The sequence below is a fragment of the Pecten maximus genome, chromosome 6 (genome assembly GCF_902652985.1).
Source record: "Pecten maximus chromosome 6, xPecMax1.1, whole genome shotgun sequence".
Taxonomy (NCBI): Eukaryota; Metazoa; Mollusca; class Bivalvia; order Pectinida; family Pectinidae; genus Pecten; species Pecten maximus.
This window is the reverse complement of record NC_047020.1, coordinates 38954915-38975705: the sequence shown is the minus strand read 5'-3', so window position 1 is coordinate 38975705 and position 20791 is coordinate 38954915. Positions and strand designations below refer to the sequence as shown.

The following is a 20791-nucleotide window of genomic DNA, read 5'->3' as shown; positions in this document are numbered from 1 at the left end:
GCCCGTATTTCTGTAGGTATTCGGGGTCTTTTCTACATAGCCCGTATTTCTGTAGGTATTCGCGTATTTCTGTAGGTATTCGGGGTCTTTTCTACATAGCCCGTATTTCTGTAGGTGTTCGGGGTCTTTTCTAAATAGCCTGTATTTCTGTAGGTGTTCGGGGTCTTTTCTAAATAGCCTGTATTTCCGTAAGTGTTTCGGACCTATCGCATATAAAACACAACAAGCACATAACTTGTAAGACAATGTATTTTGATTTTGTGTCAGTGTACAATTGCATGCTTGAATAGGTTAATTTACAACTGAACAATGATAGCAGTAGATATATTTACATGAAAGAGACAGCATTTATCTACGCAAACTATATATGCCATATTTCTATGGCCGGATTATACTGGTATTTATCTGGCCTGACTATACTACCAGTATTAATTTATCTGACCAGACTGTATATGTATTTATCTGGCTAAACTATACCAGGATATATGTGGCTAGACAATACCACTATTTATCTACCCAGACCATACTGGTATTTATCTGACCTGACCAGACCATACCATACTGGTATTTATCTGACCAGACCATACTGGTATTTATCTGACCAGACTGTACCTGTATTTATCTGACTAGACCATACTGGTATTTATCTGACCAGACTGTACCTGTATTTATCAGACCAGACCATACTGGTATTTATCTGACCAGACTGTACTGGTATTTATCTGACCAGACCGTACTGGTATTTATCTGACCAGACCGTACTGGTATTTATCTGGCCAGACCGTACCGGTATTTATCTGACCAGACCATACCGGTATTTATCTGACCAGACCATACTGGTATTTATCTGACCAGACTGTACCTGTATTTATCTGACCAGACCATACCTGTATTTATCTGACCAGACTGTACCTGTATTTATCAGACCAGACTATACCTGTATTTATCTGACCAGACCATGCTGGTATTTATCTGACCAGACTATACTGGTATTTATCTGACCAGACTATACTGGTATTTATCTGACCAGACCATACTGGTATTTATCTGACCAGACTGTACCTGTATTTATCTGACCAGACCATACTGGTATTTATCTGACCAGACCATACTGGTATTTATCTGACCAGACTATACTACCTGTATTAATTTATCTGACCAGACCATACTGGTATTTATCTGACCAGACCATACTGGTATTTATCTGACCAGGCTATACTACCTGTATTAATTTATCTGACCAGACCATACTGGTATTTATCTGACCAGGCTATACTACCTGTATTAATTTATCTGACCAGACCATACTGGTATTTATCTGACCAGACCATACTGGTATTTATCTGACCAGACTACATGTATTTATCTGGCTATACAATACCACCATTTACCTAGCCAAGCCAGAGACCATATTGATATTTATCTGGCCTGACTAGACTAGTATTAAACTGGCCAGACTATACCGGCATGGTATTTTGAAGCATGGTGAAATGAACCGGGGTCAAAATACCATAATGGTAAAGTGAACCGCGGTTCATTTCATGGCCATGGTAAAGTGGAGCATTTCACTATTTTCTTGCCAATTCACTTTTTTTTCAACCATGGCCATGGTAAAGTGAAGTGCCCTGCCCCAGACATTATACAACTAAGAAAATAAGTGCCCTGCCCCAGACATTATACAACTAAGAAAATAGTGAAGTGCTTCACTTTACCATGGGCGGTTCACTTCGGTTCACTTTACCATGAGATTCACTTTACCATACTACACGGGTATATTATTTATCTAGCCAGATTATACCTGTAGTTACACTGATGAAGAAGCCTGCCTTTTTTTCATGGAATCTATGTTCATTGATAACTGACATATACATGTATTTAGAAAAAAACAAGAGGCCCAATGGGCCTTAATGGTCACCTGAGTTTTTATGTACATTATGTATTTTGGCAGATTTAATTCCTGCATGCGACCTTGAATTTGAGGTCAATATCATTCACCCAAGCATGCTATAGGCCCAATATCAGGTCTCTGGCCTCTTGGTTATTTAGAAGAAGTCAAAAATTTAAAATGTTTACGAACAGACAAAGATAAACAAAAAGTATTAGAACAGGTCATTATGTCTCCAGTGACCTAAAAACATTTTATCTCATCTCTTGAGACATACCTTTATCACCAAACAGTGCCTTCAAATTTTCAAAATGTTGACATGCAAGTATTCAACAAATCTCATAAATATTTTTAAAATTGTTGCTTTCACAGCACAGGAGTTTGTTTCATAAAAAAAAAAAATTCACATCAGATTTGCGTCGGGTGTATGTACAATAATGAGATGATGTGTCCTGACATTGAAAGCTGGGGACTAATGACACGGGGATTACATCACTACCACATAGACACACCTGTCACACTCTCTCCTATACTGGCCCTCATGTAGACGACAGGACACTGGGTCCCTTATAAACTACAAATATCTGACAATAAACCAACACATGTATATTGAAATAGAGTAAAAAAAAAAAACAAAAAAAAACAAAAAACATTAGGGTCGAAATTAACTTTTTTCATCACTAGCATTTCATTGCGAGTGCCTAATGTTTTCACTAGCAAAATGAAATTTTGAAATAGCAAACTTCATAATAGCAGTGTTTTCATTAATTTTAATATAAAGTTAAGAAGAGAAAATACAGGAATTGCACCACTTATTTAAAAGATATCATTCATCATAAAATCTAACTCAATTTTGATATATGACACATACCAAGGTGAATCAAAGTCCCATGTACAAAGTTCCAGTGAAAAGAAGTGTAAAAAAAAATGAGCCTGGACAAAGTTTAACTTTGTGTTAGGTCGAAGGTCAAAATGTAGGTTAAAATGACCTACTTTATTACCTGACACACTGCCTTACCAAGGTAAACTCACATTCAAAGTATGTACCAGGTAGTTTCAGTAATATGTACCGTGATGGAGATGAAGCCCTGAGACAAGTTTTTGTTTGAAGTACATGTATGTCAAAGGCCAAATATAGGTCAGAGTGACCTACTTTTGGTACATGACACACGACCCTATCCAGGGACAAGTATTGCAGGAGATGTAACCCTGACATGCTTTTTCTTTGATTTAGATCAAAAGTCAAAATGTAGGTCAGACTGACCTAATTTTGATACATGCCATGGTACCCCTTCACCTACTAGGTGATCCCATACCACAAATATGAGGTTCCTGGTTAATTTAGTCTGTGACATGAAGGGTAGCAGATCCTCGACAGGTTTTAGTGCAAAAGGATGAAAGATAGGATGGACAGATTACAATCCCTTTGGTTCCTAGTGGGGGACTGATAATGTGTACAATTGTGTAACCACATCATGCAACTTGTACAAAAATATTTCATACACCAGAAAAGAGACAACTAATAATTATATATAATAGATAAACTTTTTTTTGTGGTTGATAAAACAGAAGTTTGATGTTAATACTTGTAAAGACAGTCCAGTGTCATTTCTAACCCCTGGCCCAAGGGGAGTACATATATCACTCATTTTTAAATATATTTTCAAATGTCTATTGAAAAAAAAAAAAAATTGTTTCTGGGTCCTTGTAATTTTTTCCTAAAATCTTGAGAAGATTAAACTCCAGCAATGACGTTGGTGAGCCATGAAGCTGCCATTTGAATATGAAGTTATTTTGAAGAACGCGACAATCCAGAAAACAAACGTAATTATTGTAGCCTTTGATCCGATTCTGTCTGGACCTCTTGCGCCACATGCATAAATATAAGGAAGACTGCACTTGAGAAGAGAAGTGAACTACGGTTAAATTATTATGTTACTGGCCATTGTTCTGATAAATGACATTGGTCCCTGATATGTGAAACACCACCAGACACTAATTCTACATCATCCATTGTTGGTGTTGTTATCTCCCTTCTCAATGCTGCCACTGATGTTGTATAATTATTTCCCTTGTGAGATGCTAGGTGGAGTTACCTCCCTTGTGAGATGCTTGGTGGAGTTACTTCCCTTGTGAGATAAAAGGAAGCATTATCCTTGAGAGATAATTGTAGAGTTACCTCCCTTATGAGATGCAAGGTAGCACTTCAGTCTCCCTGTGTAAAGTTGTCTCCTTTGTGAGACAACAGGTAGAGTTGTCTCCCTTGTGAGATTCTAGGTAAAGTTATCTCTCTTGTGAGATACCAGGTAAAGTTATCTCCCTTTTGAGATACAAGGTAAAGTTATCTCTCTTGCGAGATACCCGGTAGAGTTATCTAACTTGTTAAATACTAGGTAAAGTTATCTTGTGAGATGCTTGATGGAGTAACCTCCCTTGTGAGATGCTAGGTAGAGTTGTCTCCCATGTGAGATGCTAGGTAGAGTTGTCTCCCTTGTGAGACACTGGGTAAAGTTATCTCCTTTGTGAGATGCCAGGTAGTTATCTCCCTTGTGAAAAACGAGATAAAATTATCTCTTATTATGGGAGATACCAAGTAGAGTTATCTCCCCTTGCGATATACTAGATAACGTTATCTCCCTTGTGAGATACTAGATAAAGTTATCTCCCTTGTGAGATACTAGATAAAGTTATCTCCCTTGTGAGATACTAGATAAAGTTATCTTCCCTTGTGAGATACTAGATAAAGTTATCTCCCCTGGTGAGATACTAGGTTATTACTAGTTATATCCCCGTCACTTATGAGATCCATAATTTACTCAAAAAGCAAAAACATTCACAGACATGTATTCTTCATGCCACACGTAAAAAATCATAAAACACACTTCCGGACATCTTGGATTTGCAGTCGCAGGTAAATTGTTGCTCGAGAGTTGAGTATATTATTCCTTAATGACACAGACAAGCTGCCTTAAGCTTTAAAAAACACTTCTTTCCAGTGGAGATTCTGAGCAGCTCTGTGTATTTCACTCACAGTGTGAAGGTGCTTCAGTTCAATATTAAAACTAACAGTATCATCACTTGGGAATTCACATCCATGACTTTCCACAAAGACAACAGCCTGACTTCTGTTATCAACTTGCCTCAGTGGATGCCTAAATTGTCAAAATATCAGCAACAGTGGACTTCCCATCAGATACCTCGAGTGGTCACTTGTCACGTGATTTCCTTACACAGACAGTGTAAGACACGGTCAGTCTTGAATATGACTCCGTTAAGGGCGAGGTGATCCCTGGCCTGGACTTTGGCGTACTTATTGATCCATAGTGTACCGGAAGACTCCAGCTTGAATGCGACAGGCTCAAGTTGTCGCGACATCAATGAATACGTCGTGGACATGTCAAGGCCACTGGAGACCACCACACGGTCGATCACATGACGGGCAATCAGCTGTGAATGTAATATCATAATGATTGTTACAGCAGCTTATAAAACAAAAGTTAATCAGTTATTATCATGTTTACAATGATAGAGAGTCTAACTTGTGGAATATTTGGATAATTTGTAACAGTAGAGGATAAGTGCAACACCCAGATATGGACTGACACTCGGATGTCCATTGAGGAAGTGGGACTCAAAATGTGAGCAGTTTGTCTATAAATGTCATAGAACATTTGGGTGACATTTAATGTCTGAGTAACTTTATCTGAGTAAATTTTTTTGAAAATTTCTCACAACTCCTCTAGTATTGACCAACGATTTTTCATATAGAATTTCTAGAAAGATTTAGATCAGTGACAAACATGTTAATCTTACACACAAAACTCACCCGTTTAAGCTTCTCTTTGTTTTTCATATAATCCTCTCTCTTGTATGTCGGCATTCTATAGAATGCGTCAGTAGTCGGCGCAATCACAGTCAGCTGTTTGCCTGGCTTCTGCTGAAACAGATCCTCCAGCCCCGCTTTCTTGATAGCGTTGGTAAAAACCCTAAAAATCAACAGTGGAATGAAAATGATTATTGATCTTGGGTAAAGCTGAAGCATATCTTTCCCAAGGACAATACTTCAAAAGGTAATTCCTCTTTGTTTAAAAGATATATTAAAGAAACATTCGCTATGAAAGGGAACAATTAGACTAGAATATCTCATGAAGAAGAAAACAGCTTTATATCTGAAGTTTAGTTTTACAAGCATGTCATGGAATAAAAGCAAAGTGAGCGTGGATTTACATTGATCCCCATCTCCCTCATCAATAAAATAAATCTGTTCAGAGGTTCATGAGATATGGCTACACAAATTTCTTTATTTTAAAAGTGGTCAAATGTGACCTTTGACCTTTAACCTTTAACCTTGACCGATTACCAAAACAAAATCAGGTGCAGAACTTGATGCTATGGTGTAAACATGAGATATCTTGTACACAACATTACTATAGTGATTACTCTATATCTCTCTTATTAAAGCCGAGGGGTAGGGGATGGGGTTGGGTTCAGGATGGGGGTGGGGGGTCGGAAGGGGTATCAAATTTCAAATTCAGTTAACATGGAAGAGTACAAGAAGTCATATCGTCTTGACTGACAAGAATTCTGTAGAATACTGTGTCTCTTCATTTTCAAACCACACAACAGTTTTAAGATGTACATTGATTACTTACTCAAGCTCTGGGTCGGACTCGATGAGGTCCATAAGATTGAGTTCCGGTGGAATGAGGACTTTGTCTATGACATGTATGAGTCCGTTGGAACTCTCCCTGTCACCATCGAGGATATGGGAACTGTCAATTGTAATACCCTAGAGCAAAAATAATAATCAGCAAATCATGACTTTAATAGAGATTTCACTTTTGTTTTGTGACATGTTCTAATTAATCTTGATACAAGTTGAATCTGACCCAGAACTAACCATAAATTTCATTCCAATATACACAATGATCTTGGCCTTTCTATTAACTTTATTTTTTAACAATTGTTCACATATGCTATATCAATTAATATAAATATCTTTTTTCAGCCCTGATGAACTTGACCTATTAATATACATTAACCTTGATCTTACATTGTGATGCACACTAACCTTGACCCTGAATCAAACTGTGAGTCACATTGACCTTGACCCTGAATTAAACTATGATGCACATTAAACTTGACCCCGAATTAAACTATGAGTCACATTGACCTTGACCCTGAATTAAACTATGATGCACACTAACCTTGACCCTGAATTAAACTATGATGCAAATTAAACTTGACCCTGATTTACATTGTGATGCACATTGACCTTGACCCTCAATCACAATGTGAGTCACACTGACCTTGACCCTCAATCACACTGATTTAGATTGGACATGGTTCTAACTTCACTGTAATACACTGAATTGGAATAATTAACAAGACTACTGAAAACGACCTTGACCTGACTTACATTGTGATAAACGCCGACCTTGAGCCTAGCATCAATACCCGTCCTCAGAGTCTGTTCCCCTACCAGGGAGTCAGTCTTCATTCTTCCTTCTAGAGTGTGGTACTTCAGCATTTGCTCCACCAACCCCGGTTGTTCTTGTAGAGCTTCTTTGTAGATTGGCGACAAAGCTTTAACAAAGTTAAGAAAAACTGGCTGACATCAAACATGTGAAAGAGTTCAAAAGGTGATTAGCTTAATAACTTGATTACTGAAAATCTAATTTCTCCTTCATTTCAAATAATAAGTGTGTATATTCTTGAAAATCAGCAGGTATGAAGAGACTGGTAGGTGTTATAGTTTCAGAAAATTTTGTCAAATAAGTTTTACCAGAAATTATCTTATCGGGATTTTAATATTGTTATTAAACTGTGATTAGCCTAATCACCTTTTGCACAACTGGGCCCTGGTCATAGCTTTGTATTAGCCATTTGGCCTATATCATGACTCTATGCCTTATGGTTCTGTAGGACATATTTGAGTCTGAATGTTGTGACCTTCAATGCAAGTCAAGGTCAATGGCTAAAGCTTCAAACAGGAAACCCTTCACCTGGCGAAAGAAAATGTCAAACAAACTTGGACAATATACTTGTAAGAAATACATTTGAACAATGACTTCACACACTGCTAATTATAGATTTCTCACCTTCAAATGCTGCATCATTAGGTGCAAACCAGGTGTACTCCGGTCTACTCTGGACCCAGTCAGCCAAGCCCGATCGATGGACTAGTTCTGTTAGCTTCGTTAGATCCAGCTCATGCGCCACTTGAAGGATATCTTTTACTGCAAAACAAATTACAGGTCATAATTTCTGTCATAACAATATCAATATTACTACAGCAGTCAGATCATAACCTCATATACTACACAGACAGGTCATGACCTCTTATACAGCACAGACAGAAGGTCATAACCTCTTATACAGCAGATAGAAGGTCATGACCTCTTACATAGCACAGACAGAAGGTCATGACCTCTTACATAGCACAGACAAAAGGTCATGACATCTAACTCAGCACAGAATGAAGATTGACGACCTCATATGCAGAAGACAGGTCATAACCTCTTTTACAGTAGATAGGTCATGACCTTTTATACAACAGACATGAAGTCATGACCTCTTATACAGAACAGCCAGAAGGTCATGTAAAAGTGTCAGGATTAAAGCAGCAGGGTGAAATCCTATTTTTACAAAACCTGAACAATTGTTTATACTTTTCTCTCTGTATATTACTGTATATTACCGAAAGATTTTTATGATGACTATATTGTAGATTTTAAGCATAACAGTTAATTATCCATTGTTTTCTGAATCTGACTGACAATATGACATCACATACCTGTGTTTGGAAGAAGGACTTTGTTGATGATATGGATGACGCCATTTGAGGTGACGATGTCTTCCTCTATAAGTTTGGCGTCGTTGACATAGTTACCATTGAATTTACAAATGAAGGCAAGGAAACCTCCCTCCAAGGATATCAACTGAGCAGACAACACCGTGGACGCAGCACAGTACGTACCTTTTATAATGTGGTACTTCGCGATAGCTGTAACAAATATATTTACTGATGATGAAGGGTTGTTTTCAAAACGGCAAGCTCAAAATCTAAAGCGTATAAAGACTTTCAGTGCAGGCCACTTCTTTGGTTTAGAGAAATAGTTGGAGAGTAAAGTCAAAACTGTCATATGTGAACTTTCAAAGGAGGCAATAAACTAGAAAATGTCTGTAAGACATGAATGCCCCTGTTGCCACTTGACACCCCAAAACAGTTTGGTGAGAACCACATCAGCAGTTCCTGAGAGAAGCTAGTTACATTGCATCGAGAGGGGACGGGACAGGACGGGATGGGACAGACGTAGGTAACAATATATGCCACCCATTTCATAGCGGGGGCATAACAAGGTCACATATGATTGTTGGTCTCATAATTCAGGTTCAAGTATAGTAAACAAGCATGCTGGGTATTGCGAAAGCAATACATGTCCCCTAACAGCCACTGGTAAAAATAGCAACTATGACCTTGACCCAGAAACCCTGAAAGTCGTACTTGATCTACAGCTACTCATACTGAAGTTATGGACCACTTTCAACTTTCATCAACATACCTTGAAGGATGGCTGAGTAAAGTGTGAAAAACTGAGTGGACGGATTGATAGACAAACAGGATGGACGGACAGAGAGGAAACATACACTGTATATTCCTATAAATAGTCCCATAAAATATGGTTACATATGAGAGGAAGTGGCCTAATTCAGATAGTCGCTAACGCAGAAATAGTTGGGTTTTTTTTTCTTAAATCTGTCAGAAATTTAAAAATAGCAAAATTACAAATGACTAGGATTACAACGAAACCATACCTGTTGCTATCTTTCTGTCATTGGTGATTCTGTTATTGAGCCCCGACGACAGGCGTTTGAAAGCTTTATCCTCGGGAATGAACAGAGTAAAATGTTTGGATTTCTGTAGAGTATCAATGAGGTTAGCCTTGTACAACATTTGGGAAAATTTGGTCAAACGCTGGTCTCGCAGGATCACGTCAGCGATGGTTCCTCTGAAGTCGAGCGGCCGGATCAACTGTTCAAAGACAGAGAACATCAGAAATGTTATTCTTGATCGGTGATGACGTTGCTGTTATAAGAGACAACATGTAGTGACAAAGAATTTTAAACATGCCATTGTCGTTGATAAAGGAATGCCTGGTCCTATTCTCCTCGTTATTTTTCTGACCTTGTTTGATCAATTATGGTTTAGAGTTAAATTCTGTAAACGTACAAATTTTGGTGCAACAACATTTTTCATACATTTCCAAATTATAACAAATTACCGCAATGCATCCAAATTAGTGCATTTTAATATTCGCTGTAGGCAAAGCACAGAGATAATGTAATTACCGCAATCATAATTTAGCGAAATGCTTCAAGAGTGAAAAGCACTAAAATAAGTTTACCACTAAAATACGTACATTGACAGTATATGTTTGTTAATAGTGTGTAAATTTTTTATCTCTAGGTTTAGCCATAAAAACCTACCCTGTCTATGATATGGACGATTCCATTACTAGCCATCTGGTTAGGTACCATGATCCGAGCACAATTCACCGTAGCCACCTGTAAGAGAACAACATGTCTGAATCAGATGAGTGTACTGGTTCATGTAGTTCGCAGAAAACTATATCACATGTGTGAAAATGGTTAAAGTAAGTGAAGCATTATACCTTAATTCTATGGTAAAATCCTACTTAGATGTTATATATATTTACATATGAGGCAGCGGTGGCCAAGTGCATGGTTAAGGTGTCCCGACACTTTATCACTAGTCCTCCACCTCTGGGTCATGAGTTCAAAACCCACTTGGGGCATTTGTCTGGTACTGGCTGCAGGCCGGCGATTTTTTTCCAGGTACTTTCCTCCACTTTCAAAACCAGGCATGTCCTTATATGACCCTGGCTGTTAATAGGACATTAAACCAAATGAAACCAAACTAGTTGTTACACCAGATGTGCCCAGTAACACCAGAATTAACAGGTGGTTGTCCCCTCCCAGGAACATGGAACTTACCCCACTAGGATATTTATTTATCCGAAGTTTTTTTTCACCGTAGTACAATGTTGGTACTTCCTCTTGTTTCTTGAAGGTCGTGTAGTTATATCGCCCGGTGACAACGTGATAGTGAAGGAGGGACGGTGCATGATACGTCCAGGGGTGGAGCCTCTGTCTGGGAAATACAATAAAAGTAAAAAGTAAAGTGAGAGGAGGGTCATGTAGATAGACCACTCCACATTTATAAAAAAAAAAAAAAAAATGGGATTTATGAGATATCTTGTACACAAGGTTTAAATTTTGAAAGAGGTAAAATGTGACCTTTGACCTTAAACCTTTAATGATGACCACCAAAATCTAATAATGTGTAGATTTTTATGTTGTCATGTTATGTGTGGTCTCTTAAAACAGGTTTACAGGAAAAAATGTTATGGGGAGCTTAAAGTGGTCTTTAAATACAGGTGGCCTCTTAATACAGGTTTGCACAAAAACACTACAAGGAAGTTAAATGTGGTCTTCTAACATTGGCTGATTAACATGCAAATTTGTTTAAATGAGTACAAATACACAAGTTTGAAATTTCTGCTTGAAGGTAAGAACAATAAGTAAATCCTTTTTTCTGTGAAATGGAGAAAAAATTGGCTTGCAGAATTTTGGAATGGATAATTACCAGCCAGAAATGAGGTGGGATATACATACATAATCTTTTAAAATTATGTAAATGAATAACTGACATACCTGTCATCATAGGTGAGGTTTTGAAAGGCGCTGTCTATTGGGACGAAGACGGTAAAGGCCCCTTGGTAGAGCAGATTTCCCTCCAGTTCAGTATTGGTTAGAAGTTTAGGGAATTTCTGCTGAAGTAACTCCAGCGTAGTTTGCTTCAAGTTCTGTAGGGGCACCACTGAACAAAACATCTCAGTTATAATACATACGGTTCAACATTAAACCAGTTACTATGGCAACAGAAGTCAGTTACCATGGAAACATACAATTAAGTCAGTAACCATGGAAACAGAAGTTAATTACCATGGAAACACAAGTCAGTTTCCATGGAAACATACAAGTGAGTTACCATGGAAACAGAAGTTAATTACCATGGAAACATTAGTCAATAGCAATGGCAACAGAAGTCAGTTACCATGGAAACATACAATTAAGCCAGTTACTATAGGAACAGAAGTTTATTACCATGGAAACACAAGTCAGTTACCATGGAAACAGAAGTTTATAGAAACATAACTCAATAGCAATGGCAACATAAGTCAGATTCCATGGAAACATTCAAGTTAAGTCACTGTGGAAACATAAGTAATTACCATGGAAACGCAAGTCAGTTTCCATGGAAACATTCAAATTAGTTACCATGGATACACAATATATTATATACAGACAATATTTTCAGGAAAAGGTATATTTTCAGATTGTTCATGTTCAAATTTTATTCTGTTCAAGAACTTTAATCAGATACAGGAAGAAAGGTCAATCTACTACCGATCTGCTATGATGTGTATGAACCTGTGTAAGATTATAGCCTTAGTTGTAATTTCACACATAAATGTTTTTACATTGTGGCTCAAATTGTGTCATATACTAATGTTAGAAAAGCATATGAAAGAATTCCTCTCATTAATAACAACATTCCTTCCATTTTCCACTCCATCTCAGTGCATATTCAGTGCACATTTAAGTTTGCATGAGTGGACAATTTTCTCACGCAGGGCCCAGCCCTAATTTACACAAGCGTACAACTATCCTTGTATAACCGAGAACACCCAAATGTCCAAACATTCATTTTTGACATTTCAAATTTTCAAACAGTAACAAAATTGTCATTAGATTTAAGCAAAACGTTTTTATTCTATAAAATATGAAAATAATTGTTCTGGAAAATGACATATTACAGTTAAATCTGTATTAAAATACCGCCCAAAGGAAGGCTTAAAAGTGCATGTTTTTTTTCATGTGACCAGGATGATGTTTTAACATAAGTCACCAGATGTGGTGTCCTCACAAATTGTCAATTGATAGAAGTATACATAAATTCTCTTTTGGTGTACAGCTCTGTTAGAAAAAAAGTTATCTCTAACAGAGGTTATCTCTTTACAGTGGTCTCTTAACAGAGAATGTCCCTGCAGAGATGGTCTCTTAACAGCAGTTGTCTTTTTTACAGTGATGGTCTTCTAACAGAGTTTGTCTCTACAAGTCTCTTAACAGAGATTGTCTCTATGGAAATTGCCTCTTAACAGTAAATGTCTCTTTATAGGGATGGTCTCTTAACAGAGATTGTCTTTCTACAGTGATAGTCTCTTAACAGAGGTTGTCTTTCTACAGTGATGGTCTCTTAAAAGAGGTTGTCTATCTACAGAGATGGTCTATTAACAGAAGTTGTCTTTTTACAGTGATGGTATCTAAACAGGGGTCTTTTTACAGAGATGGTCTCTTAACAGAGGTTGTCTTTTTACAGAGATGGTCTCTTAACAGAGATTGTCTTTCTACAGTGATGGTCTCTTAAAAGAGGTTGTCTATCTAGAGATGGTCTATTAACAGAGGTTGTCTTTTTACAGTGATGGTATCTAAACAGGGGTCTTTTTACAGAGATGGTCTCTTAACAGAGGTTGTCTTTCTACAGTGATGGACTCTTAACAGAGGTTGTATTTACAGAGATGGTCTCTAACAGAGGTTGTCTCTACATATCTGGTCTTTTTACAGAGGTTGTCTTTTTACAGCGATGGTCTTTTAACAGAGGTTGTCTTTACTGAGATGATCTCTTAACAGAGGTTGTCTAGAAGTGTTCACTTCCTTACTGCAGAATGCTCACAAGGTGGTGGTGTGCGAAACTTGATAACAACCAACTAGTCAGAACAGAGACAACCGCAAAATATAAGCCACAAAAAAAAACAATAATACAGTATATAGATGGGCTCTTTACCGAAACAACCTCAAAACTGACTGCTAACTTGACTGTCCCCATAATAATTTCAGACTGAATATAATTTTTTTTTTCAATATTTGAAACTATAATCTATTAAGTATTAAAGAGGAGTGAATGAAAACATTATACTGTCGATAAAGCCTCACAAGGCTCCTATGGAATAAGATTTCCCTCATCCCAGAGGTTGGCAACCTAGTATAGTCATTTAAGCTCTTTTAACTCTAATCACGGCCAACAATCAGTATTTTGTACCAAGTGATGCATTTCCACAGTTCAATATCATTAGACCCCTTTTATTCCAGGTGAAATAATAACACCACTTTAAACTTACCACAACCGACTCCATTGTCCCACAGAAAAATGTTATCGCATCTAATTTTTAATTTCAAATTTGATAGACCACTATTGATAACACTGTGTGTTAAACCGTTAAACACTCACCGGCATTAACTATTTAAATACTGAAGTTACACAACACTTAATTTAATTATTTTTTTGCATGTGGTTTGAAATCTATAAATCAATTTTCTTTGATGTTGTACACTTTAAAATGAATAAAGACGTTGAAAAAACGAAATTTTTCAAAATCAGGTCACATTAAGACCATTTAATTGATCTGTGGATTTCCAATTTAAAAAATTTCTTTAGTTGAATGTTTTATCTGAAATAACACGACAGGATCATGAAGCTGATATAATTTGATAGGTTTGTTGGATAACTTTTAGCGATGATCAGGTCTGTATCTTAAGCATCCTAAAAGATTTAATGAGGGGAGCATAATTGTGTAAACTTAATTCTCAATTCAAGCCCTAAATAAAAACTGCTGATGTTAACCTTCAAACATGGTTTCCCTTGATCACAGGATACTGACATAAAACGTCAAGATTTCACCCTCATTTTCACCCAATTTAACAGAATATCTCTGCAATAATGACAGGAAACTAAAGATGACGTCGGTTTCAAAGTTAAAATCACTTAATGAATAAAATCGAGGGTTTGTACCTGACCTAGTTTAATTCCGACACATCCACCCAGGGCATTCAGTACCGTGTCATTCATTAGTGACGTAAAAAGGATATTGTTATTCTAAAAGCCATGTAATATCTCTAAATTGCAAAATAAGACAGATAGGTACTTATGTATGAAATGAAAATTGTTAAAACTGATAAGTTGGACTTTCTATGATAACTATAAGTTGGGACTTGGAACAGATGGATCTTCCCAGGAACAGGTGATCCCAGGTTTCTCCTGGGAAAAGATGGATCTTTTCAGGAATAGGTAATCCCTGGGCCTTCTGGGAATAGGTCGAGCTTTCAAGGGTGAGCTGATTCCAGGGACCTCCAAGAAAATTATGGATCTTTCTAGGAAAGGTGGTTCCTCCACAGAAAAGATTGGGCATTTTTCAGGATAGTGAGAAATATCCAAGGAAAAGATATTCTTGCACAGGTGTATCCACAATTTTACTGGTATTTTTCATCTCACCTGTTGACAATTTAATCTTTTTTTTCACATAAATTTTTCCAAGCATATTTTTGTAGTAAGCAATGTTTTGTTGTGATGAGCAATAAGTCAACAATATTTTGTGTTGAAATAATGCCACTATAACAGGTAATCAATCAAAGTGGGATTGAAAATACAATTTGTATAGAGACATTGGGATCTCAATGCTGGGGATAACATTCTTCAGTAACCAAACAATGGACAGGCCTCATGTCCGTCAACTTGAGAAATCCCCCCCCTTGTGTAACAGGCCTCATGTTCGTCAACTTAAGATCTCTCTCCCTTGGATAACAATGTTCTTCAACTTGAGAAATCTCCCCCTTGGGTAACAATGTTCATCAACTTAAGAAATCTCCCCCTTGGGTAACAGGCCTAATGTTCGCCAACTTGAGAAATCTCCCCCTTGGGTCGCAGGAAAGCTGGTACATTTTAGGAATGTGTAAGAAGTTTCAACATTCTTTCTTAACTTCAAAATATTCCTTTACATAGAATTTATCTTTTTTTCTCTTAAATTCAATAGATGTATATATTGCAATGGGAAATTTTAAGTTAGAAAGTTTGTAATGGTTAGTTAAGGAATAATGTAAAATCCTGGTGATACTGGCCCATCTTATCAAGGTGATCAAATCTAAATCAGTCTACACTTATGCTTAAATTAGTTGACTTTGAGATAAAACTTACCAGCTGGGCATCCTTTCTCGCCCTCCACCATATTATAACCTGGGCAACACTGGTACCGCACAAACCTTTAATATACAAATATATAGAGGTTACCAAGGAAACAGTAAAACTGGACTAACATTGGTACCATACAAACCTTTAATACACAAATATAAAGAGGTTACCAAGGAAACAGTAAAACTGGACAAACACTGGAACTGTACAAACCTTTAATATACAAATATATAGAGGTTACCATGGAAACAGTAAAACTGGACAAACACTGGTACCACACAAACCTTTACTACACAAATATACAGAGGTTACCAAGGAAACAGTAAAACTGGACAAACACTGGTACCGTACAAACCTTTAATACACAAATATATAGAGGTTACCATGGAAACAGTAAAACTGGACAAACATTGGTACCATACAAACCTTTAATACACAAATATATAGAGGTTACCAAGGAAACAGTAAAACTGGACAAACACTGGTACCATAGAAACCTTTAATACACAAATATATAGAGGTTACCAAGGAAACAGTAAAACTGGACAAACATTGGTACCATACAAACCTTTAATACACAAATATATAGAGGTTACCAAGGAAACAGTAAAACTGGACTAACATTGGTACCATACAAACCTTTAATATACAAATATACAGAGGTTACCATGGAAACAGTAAAACTGGACAAACACTGGAACTGTACAAACCTTTAATATACAAATATATAGAGGTTACCAAGGAAACAATAAAACTGGACAAACACAGGTACCGTACAAACCTTTAATATACAAATATATAGAGGTTACCAAGGAAACAGTAAAACTGGACAAACACTGGTACCGTACAAACCTTTAATACACAAATATATAGAGGTTACCAAGGAAACAGTAAAACTGGACAAACACTGGAACTGTACAAACCTTTAATATACAAATATATAGAGGTTACCATGGAAACAGTAAAACTGGACAAACACTGTAACCGTACAAACCTTTATTACACAAAAATATAGAGGTTACCATGGAAACAGAAAAACTGGACAAACACTGGTACCGTACAAACCTTTAATACACAAATATACAGAGGTTACCAAGGAAACAGTAAAACTGGACAAACACTGGTACCGTACAAACCTTTAATACACAAATATATAGAGGTTACCAAGGAAACAGTAAAACTGGACAAACACTGGTACCGTACAAACCTGTAACACAAATATACAGAGGTTACCATGGAAACAGTAAAACTGGACAAACACTGGTACCGTACAAACCTTTAATACACAAATATATAGCGATTACCAAGGAAACAGTAAAACTGGAAAAACATTTAACACATAAATATAAAGAGGTTACCAAGGAAAAAGCATAACAATTGTGCTAGTGATAAGATACAATTTCTAAGTAGTCATTTTACTAATTTTTGTGATTAAGCTTTAGCCAAAACACATGAAATGCTTTATAATACTTTGCCATATTGGTTAAAAAAATAGTGAAAGTAGCAATTGTCTTTAGCCAAACCATTTCAAGATAAGCCATTGGCTAAATGGCTAATGGCTAGCACTAGCACAAAAATTAGGCAAACCTTTAATACACAAATAAGAAAATATTGATACCAGATATTGTACAAACAGCCGTAACCAACGACTGGACAAAGTAATGATTTCATTACAATCTTTCAAAGTACGTGTATATACATGTACACAAATATTTTTTTATGAAAGATAACATTCATTTTTGCAAAAAAAATATTGGAGAAAAAATATGACATGTTTCTCATAAATCAATTTAAATGTCATTCAACTGTCACTTTCGTACTATAGTCATAATGAAATACATTCCCGACCAATTAATGACAAAGAATAAAAACGTTTAAACAAATGAAACAGAATCAGTACATAATTTCCTTGTTGGCAAGATACCTCGAGTACGAAATTGACAAAATCAGCATCTTAAGTCTGTAACAATGGCCGTCAAGCCCAATATTTCAAAGTGTCAGTCTATCTTATCATCTTCATCATACGAGAATTGGATACTCGGGATTAGGTATCCCAGGGCGGGATAAGGTATCCCATCACCCGTAAAACAATCCATTGTACCGTAAAAAGCTACTGCTGAACTGGTTCTGTCAAAGTTTTATGATGACTGCACGATTATTAACACTATGTCACAAAACTCATATCAAACCTAATGAAAACAAGGAAATTATCTCTGAATATGCGAGTGTTTGGAATTGTCAAGGTCAAATTTCTGAAGGTCATGAACACTTTACCAGTATAGTGAAGGTGATACATGCTGATACAGACATTGTAAAGGACACACAGTAAAAGTACCTACACATTTACATATACAAGCCAACCTTGGGGGCAGAGGTTGGGGGTGGGGGAAGGGGAAAGCGGTTTTTGGCAATTTTTCCAAACGACCTTGTGAAAAACTGAGTATATGGATGGATACATGTATACACATTAAACAGGTGCTAAGATCGTAGCATATCAATGTAATTTCAGCACCAATAGGTGCTTTCTTCTTCTTATGGTTTCATAGTCACCATCAAAAAATGATTATATGGCTATGGTATGGGGCTTGTGCAATTTGGATGTGGGAGGTAATTTATAGTGATTTTGTCTTTCTTTTTTTGTTGTTGTTTTTCTAAAACATCGCTACAATCTTGGAAATTACTTGAAAACATCCTTCCTGTCCTTGTGACTTACTGTCTCTGACTCGCATCAAATACTAACTACTGGTTGTGATGGGGTGTATAGTACAGATCTATAAGACAAAAGATGTTGTACTTATTGTTTCGGTTTAACTCTTTTTTAATTAAATTGTATATTTAGATATATTCAGATATGACTTAAACTATAAGTCAGATATCTAAATATATCTAAATATACATTTTCTATATAAGAAGATCAATTGTTAAAATGAAACTCCAATTTTCTGCAAAGTTTTTGCCAATCAACTTTCAACTTTAAAACAATTTGTATTTCTATATTGTTTATTAATTCTAAAATACAATCGAATCTTTACCTTCAGTTAGATATCCCTAAAGCTAAAAGTCGCTTTCCCACCCCCCACCCCCAAGGTTGGCTTGTATATGTATACATGTAGGTATATTTTCATTTAAGGATTGCAATGTCTGAAGATTTAAAGCACTTTGTTGGAGAATGTATGTTAATTTATAAATAAGGCGAGAATTCCTAACATATACTCACACCTCCAATAGACCGTGACCTCTACATCTGCTTCCCTAAATAGACCAGGGGAGGATATGACCCCACGAAAACGGGTCAACGGAGAAGTTAATCCAACAGGTGCTTCCCCACCCCGGAGGAAATCCTCCCTGATATAAAATTCCTCAACATATATTGTTAGCTAAATAGTTCGGAGTTTTAAAGCAATTTTTTTGGGTTGCATTTTCATAAATAATGTTCATGCTTTCAGAATAATTATCAAATTTGGATAATTTGAAATCCAAACACTGAATCTGTTTAGAATTGGAAGTTAATTGAGCACGCAAGTAAAACAGAATGTGTTAGATTTGCAGCCATGAAGTTGACCAGCCCTGCCAATTCCTCCTAACAGGTATCTCTCACCTCATAGATACGGTTACCTAATTAACGAGGCCTAATTAAAGTGCTAACGATATCAGTATGTTGGGTGAAGACAACTCTGTTAACAGTGTTACACCTTTTCCCGTAGTTTAACATCCTTATCTCACTCAAAACATCAAAATATCACTTCGTTACCGAACTGCTGTTTCCCCAACTACAATGGTGGAATTTCCCGAGCTCGAGTCCTTAACGGTGATCTGGACACTAGTCTAAATTTGTCCCCACCCCGTTTTTTCAGAATTAAGTGCCCAGTGTAAATAGATACCTACGTTGGTCGGTCGCACACCCTACGCTGGGGAACCTTGCCCTCGTAGAACCGCTGGCCAGTCCCAAAAACCTCCTTCACGCGGCACATATTTGGACTGTAAACGACAAAACATTGAAATTGATCAGTAAAAGCTGGTATGATATTAAAACATCTCACACTGTATGTCAAAAACACAAACATACTCGAATATATTATACAACTTATAGACTTGCTCTAAACAATGGTATTGAGATATCATTAATTACATCAAAGTCAAATTCCATAAGATTGTCGTTTTCACTACCGAGATATTCATCACTTAGGGTCAACAGGGGAAGTTGAGCTGTTAATAAAGAAACAACCACTGAGAGTTATAAACAAAACCTTGTCCCGAGTTTAACAGGTCCAGCTCTCAAGCGTGACCTATATTATAAAAATTATAGGACATGAGATTTTCATACACCGTAAAAACTTTTAAAAAAAAATTTGAATTCACAATTTTCTATGAAAGCAGGAAAAAACAGGATAATTATAAAAAAAGTTATATTTATGCACCTTCAGCCATTTTTTTTAACATAGGCAAGGTAAAAGGTTAACTATGACACTGCCTATGGGATATAGAAGTACGTAATTTCTACCTGTACATTGTGACACCTTAAAATTTGATTTATGGACTTTACAATTAAATTTTAATTTGAAAATACAGTATACTTCCCTAATCATCAACGTGTGCTCTTTTTCTCAGCCTTGACGAAAATTTTTTTTGTAAAAAATGTAGGATATCAGGACAAGAAGATGCCCATGGGCCTTAAAAATTCATCTGAGTTCTAATGTATAAATAAAAGGGATGCTACCAGTCAAATATGAGCGATATCTATTCTTCATTTCAGAGAAGAAGTCAATTGTATCAATTTAGCCAAATTGACAATTTTA

The 20791-nt window shown here is 36.5% G+C and overlaps 1 protein-coding gene across 5 annotated transcripts in view; it reads right to left on the bottom strand.

The window, feature by feature from the left end:
- Window positions 1-231: 231 nt before the first annotated feature.
- LOC117329741 (periostin-like) overlaps window positions 232-20791 on the bottom strand; it is a 68725-nt gene continuing 48165 nt past the window's right edge. For 4 of the 5 annotated variants that reach the window (XM_033887845.1, XM_033887848.1, XM_033887847.1 and 1 more), the window contains 12 exons: window positions 19881-19973; window positions 16002-16066; window positions 11624-11789; window positions 10904-11060; window positions 10376-10453; window positions 9704-9920; window positions 8682-8891; window positions 7987-8124; window positions 7305-7471; window positions 6538-6674; window positions 5712-5871; window positions 232-5332 (listed from right to left, as the gene is read on the bottom strand). In XM_033887845.1, coding sequence (XP_033743736.1) covers window positions 5099-5332; window positions 5712-5871; window positions 6538-6674; window positions 7305-7471; window positions 7987-8124; window positions 8682-8891; window positions 9704-9920; window positions 10376-10453; window positions 10904-11060; window positions 11624-11789; window positions 16002-16066; window positions 19881-19973 — 1822 coding nt within the window. In that variant the 3' untranslated portion in view covers window positions 232-5098. The remainder of the gene's footprint in view (window positions 5333-5711; window positions 5872-6537; window positions 6675-7304; window positions 7472-7986; window positions 8125-8681; window positions 8892-9703; window positions 9921-10375; window positions 10454-10903; window positions 11061-11623; window positions 11790-16001; window positions 16067-19880; window positions 19974-20791) is intronic. The other variant, XR_004533257.1, reaches the window with a different exon arrangement.